General features: G+C 39.9%; 1 protein-coding gene across 1 annotated transcript in view; it reads right to left on the bottom strand.

Annotated features, from left to right (window-relative positions):
- Window positions 1-2,485: 2,485 nt before the first annotated feature.
- The window catches only part of Olfm4 (olfactomedin 4), a 23,618-nt gene continuing 20,979 nt past the window's right edge, over window positions 2,486-5,124 (bottom strand). Inside the window, exon 5 of the mRNA XM_021204082.2 lies at window positions 2,486-4,508. Coding sequence (XP_021059741.1) covers window positions 3,697-4,508 — 812 coding nt within the window. The 3' untranslated portion in view covers window positions 2,486-3,696. The remainder of the gene's footprint in view (window positions 4,509-5,124) is intronic.

Below are 5,124 nucleotides of genomic sequence, written 5' to 3'. Positions count from 1 at the left end.
GCCTTATTCATCCACCAAAGCACAGGAAGTATCATGTCTGAAGACCAATCTCGGATGCAAGGACAAAGAGAGGATGTTCTTGCAACTCTTTCAGGCCAAAATGTTCCTGCTCAAAGAGAAACTGCTTGCAACAGCTAACAGAGAGAGAAATGTAACTTCAAGGGCCAGTTATCCTTTTACCTTATCAATACAATGACTACCCTCAACCTAAATCGAAAGAAACAGAGGTAACTGTTTGTGAAGGGCAGAGCATGTACCAGAGTTTATGTGCTTAGCATCATTTAATTCACCCAAAAAAGACTCCTTTCTGGGTGGCCATGCAGAATTATCATACAGAAAGTGACATTGCATCCCAGGAGTGAAAGGCACCTGCCTACAGCCATACCGTTAGAATCAGCAGAAGAGTCAAATCGGCTTTGCATAACTCGGAATCCTGTACTCAGAGGCACTCCGTGTGTCATGAATTAGCATCAAGTCTCACTTGAGTGAGAGATGCTCAAGGCACAAAGCACGGAGTTGAAGAAAAAAGCCTTTGCATAGCTAGGTGCCAGGAAACTGTCACACTTTGGAGGTGCCTTCCCTTCATGGCAGCCCCAAGCCACAGGCTCCTTACTCAGCCCCAAGGAAAGCAACAGAAAATGAAGGACGCCCCCAGAGCTCTGATAAAGCCCTGGTGTGATTTTAAACCCACTGTCTATCCTTAAAGGGAAAATGAAGAATCCAGACTCAAAAGACTCCATGTTCTTCCATGTCAATGACTTTCTGGAAAAAACAAAAAACTAAGATGCCAGTAGCCAGTATAACACATCTATTGGTGGTATGGAGACTGGAAGGTGAAAGAGGAGGTGACTATAAAAGGGTTTGAGACATATATATATATATATATATATATATATATATATATATATATATATATATATTCTAAGGTATAATAGAAATGTTTTCTTTCCTAATTGTGGTAGACACACATTACTATCCATTTGTCAAAATTCGCTGAGTAATACATCAAAACTCAGCACACTTTATGCATATAAATTATACATCAGTAACCCTCAAGTTTATGTGCACACGGGAAGCTGAAGTGACAGCTTAATCAATAAGTGCTTACCGTGCAAGCATGAGGAGCTCAGTTTGATTCCCAGCACCCATGTTAAAAGCTAAGTGTGGTGATTCACACCATCATAATCCCAGAGATCCCTAGGGCTCCTTAGCCAGCCAGCCTAGCCTAGAGTGCAAACCCTAGTCCCAGTGGGAGACCCTGTCTCAAAGAATAAAGTGAACAACTCCTGATTAACAAAACCCAAAGATCTCCAGCCTCCTCGTGTAAGCACATACACAGCTACACGTGTGCCAGCTCCCGTGCACACAAGGACATGTAGAATAAAAAAAAATTCTACAGTTGTGCTTATATGTACAAATATGTGTTTCAGACAGACAATAGTTGATAAATCTTGGGCTAAAATTTCTTTGTATAACTGCAGTGCATAAACCCATGAGTCCAAACATCTCCGTCATTCAGCCTTCCTGGTGGGGAGATTTTTCTACAGGCAGCCACTGTAAGCTGACACACCATGGCCAGGGAGGGTCTGAAGGGAATTTTCAGGCAAGTGCTTCTGTAACAGTTGGAGTGAGAAGCTGATTGTTAGGGTTATCTTGGCTTCCTGCCTCCTTTCCAGAATTTTCAGAGGTCATTCTGTGTACTTAATAGAAACACTCATCTGGAAAATTGCCTTAAGCTAGATTAAATATAATGTCACTGTTTTTTAACCTGTGTTTCATATAGCATGTGTGTCGTTATCTTCATATCCTGTTGCAATTTGAAGGACATACCTGTCTCTAGGCTAAGCCCTGAACAAATGGGGGGGGGGGGGAATTTTGCTTAAAATACCAAACAGTATAGCTTCCGGTTGTCTAAAATAGCTTGGCATGTATTATAACTGAGAATTTGGTGAGAATAAATGCACTAGCCTTGGTTCTCTATACCTCCATTATATGTTCCCATATACATCTTCCTTGGTGAAGGTGTTTCTTTTTTTCATTCGGCCTCCTGGTCCCTTTGTTTTCTATCCAACACATGTTATTTGAGAAGGATCTAGAGTTTTTCAGACCCATTGTTGATAGCTCAGATGTGAAAGGAACATAAGCCACACAAATATGGACTCGCATTGAAAATAATCAGGTCAGTCATGCAAATTAATAAGCCCATGAGGTCATACCCCTGAAGATAAAAGGGCAGACTCATACAATAAAAGCTTCCAAAAAGAATAGGTTTCAAAGAGAAATGAACACTAAAAAATCCATCCAACTTCAGGCTCTTCTAAAAGTTATTGATATTTTCTGCTAGCCTGTGCACTCCTGACCTCAAATGTTTAGGAGGTAGGCCTTGTTCATCCCCCATAGCAGGATATGATCACTCTATTAAGTCGGGTGTTTGTCTGTCTGTCTTTTTAAAATTAAAAATGGAAAATAAAATGAAATTCTTTAGTTCAGTTCACTCTTTAATAGTTTATTTTAAAAAAAATAGGAAGACAGAATTTGAATATTAGGATTTGAGCATCAGTGGAAAATAACCAAGACCATGTGATAGAGCCATCCAAAGCCACCGGGGCATCTGCGCCTAGCACACTCTCAAGCAGTGCCCTGATTAAGCTGATACTACAAGGTGCTTTTCTGTATTATTTTTATATATAAAGTTTTACATATAAAAAATTTCACTTTCTTGCAAATTCCAGGACTAAAGAGAGAAACTATATGAAACAACTGGTACAACTTATTTCACAATCTTTATTATATAACTAGAAATGCTACCAGTGACATCAACGACAATTGGTATTTTTTTACAGCCTTGTAATTACATAAACCAAAATTTCAGGAAAATACAAGAGAAAGTTAATTGATTTTATATCTGTTCCATAAAAAAAAAAAAAACCTAGTTAATGTCTAAGAAAAACACATAAACTGTAGAGAAAGGTGATTGGTTGTTAAGTCTGCTTCTAATCTTATGGTTGCCTTGGAACCTGAATTATGAGGTAAAGGGTTCTACTGAGTTATGTAGGTGAAGAATGAGAGAAAAGAAAACCCAAGTATATCATCTGAAAACCCTTCCAGGACATATTTGCACTGTGCAACTTAACATACAATAGATCCATTCTGCAGAAAACTCAAAACATCTAAGAGATACCATTTAAGATGCCAAATTTACCTATCTGCTATACATAAAGCAGGTTCCAGGAGCCAGGAGGAAAACAGAGCTAAATATTTGCTCGTGTTCACCTTCTGATGTTGATCCATCTAATTAAGCCCCAGCATCCTCTTCACCATGGACAACTCAATGGTTCTATGTGGTGGATCACCATGCAAATTTTCCAAGAGAAAGAATTCCCAGAATTCATACTAAGTACCCCTTAGGTTCTTTATCTTCTAGACTTTACCTCACTAGAAACTTCACTAGGCTCATAGTACCCCAAGCCTCTGAGAACTTTACCTGCAAAGACCTTATTTCATGTGTTGAATCTATCCAAAGATGATGATAGTTGCCAAGAGAAATCAAATTGAGACAAATACCCTAGGTCTCTACTGTGATAGAACTATCTCTACTAACATCATGCCTAAAGAAACGCACTCCTAGACTTCCCTGAAGCTGTCTAAATATGTGGAGAAGACAATTGCCAACAAACATTTCATTCACCGTAACACTTAGACAGGTTGCCTGGGCTTCTGTAAGAAGACAAGATCATAGTTCAGAAGATAACCATCATTGTAGACATAAAGTTTTTGGTCAACGGGATGATAATTGATGCTCTGAATTCTTTCCTGCATCTTTTTCATTGTGATGGCTAGATTGCCTTCCCTCTCTGTGTTTGTGTCATAATAGTAAAAGATCTCTTCTGTTCTGGTGGTCAAAGTGCGAGTAGCATAAAGAACTCCACATACCATGAAGGCATTCGAAACAGATGGCTTGTACTGCTTGGTAACCCAAGTGCTTATCACCTCAAGAGTGGTATCATTGAGTTTACTAATCACTATGTTACCAGTGCTGGCCTCAGTTGCATAAATTGCCCACAGTGCTTGCTCATCTACAGCAAGGTCAATGTCTTGCCAATTCACATTAGCATATGAGAAGCGATTATTATAGGCAGCCAGAGGGAGGGGCCGATTCACATCAACTACATTGGTAGTTAGGTTAATTTTGGCAATGTTCCTCCCATTGTACCAATTCACATACAGGTTGTTGTTGAATGCCACTGTACCACCTCCTTGGCCATAGCTAATCCGATAGTTTCGGAAATATGAATAGATTAACAAATTATCCAGTGAGTCGTATAGTCTGTAATACTCTAGAGCCCTTGCATCTGTATTCAAAGGTGCCACCCAGTACAGGGTTCTCTCTGGATGCTGAGGAGAGTACTCTCGACCCCAGGCACCATATTTATAATTAAACCCCAGCCAGTTGAGCTGAATCACAGAAGGAGCGCTGATGTTCACCACGCCACCATGACTACAGCTTCCTATAAAAGAAGAAAAGAAAAGACATTCTTAGAGAAAAATGGGTGATTAAACAATTTAATATGCTAGGAACCAAAATCAACCCTCAAAAACTTTCCCACCATGGCTCAGTCACAGTCCTTTTCTAGAGAAGAACCACCCTTTATTTCTGTCTCAGTGTGAGCCCACTGCCAGAGGTAGAGATCTGTGCGAGTAGTATGAAAACCACCTCATGTTTTCATCAGTTGGTTTTCAAATGCGAAAATGGATGTAATAGAACTCCATAAAGCCACATTTTAAAGTTTGAGATCCCAGAGATAAAGGAGGAAAGTTGATATTGCGTACATTTTCTTCTCCCAGATAGCACTTTTCAAGTATCTTAATTTTCTGTAGCAAAATTGAGAAAGTAATATCATTCTAGGAACACATTCTTTCCTCATAAAGCCCTACTTATCAGGGTCAGCCCTAGGAAAAAACTATGATTAATGAAAGATAGTCCTAGGGGAAGTCTTCCTGCCTTTCCTGGGCCCCCAAGTGTATATTCTCAGTAGATACCAGTGCAGCTCTAAGCCAATCTTGGACAAGGAGGAGGAGAACGAGGAGGAGGAGGAGGAGGAGAGGGGGGAGGAGGAGGAGGAG

The sequence above is a fragment of the Mus pahari genome, chromosome 8, assembly GCF_900095145.1.
Source record: "Mus pahari chromosome 8, PAHARI_EIJ_v1.1, whole genome shotgun sequence".
In the NCBI taxonomy this organism is placed as follows: Eukaryota; Metazoa; Chordata; class Mammalia; order Rodentia; family Muridae; genus Mus; species Mus pahari.
The sequence above is the reverse complement of the archived record's forward strand: the minus strand, read 5'-3'. Positions and strand labels throughout refer to the sequence as shown.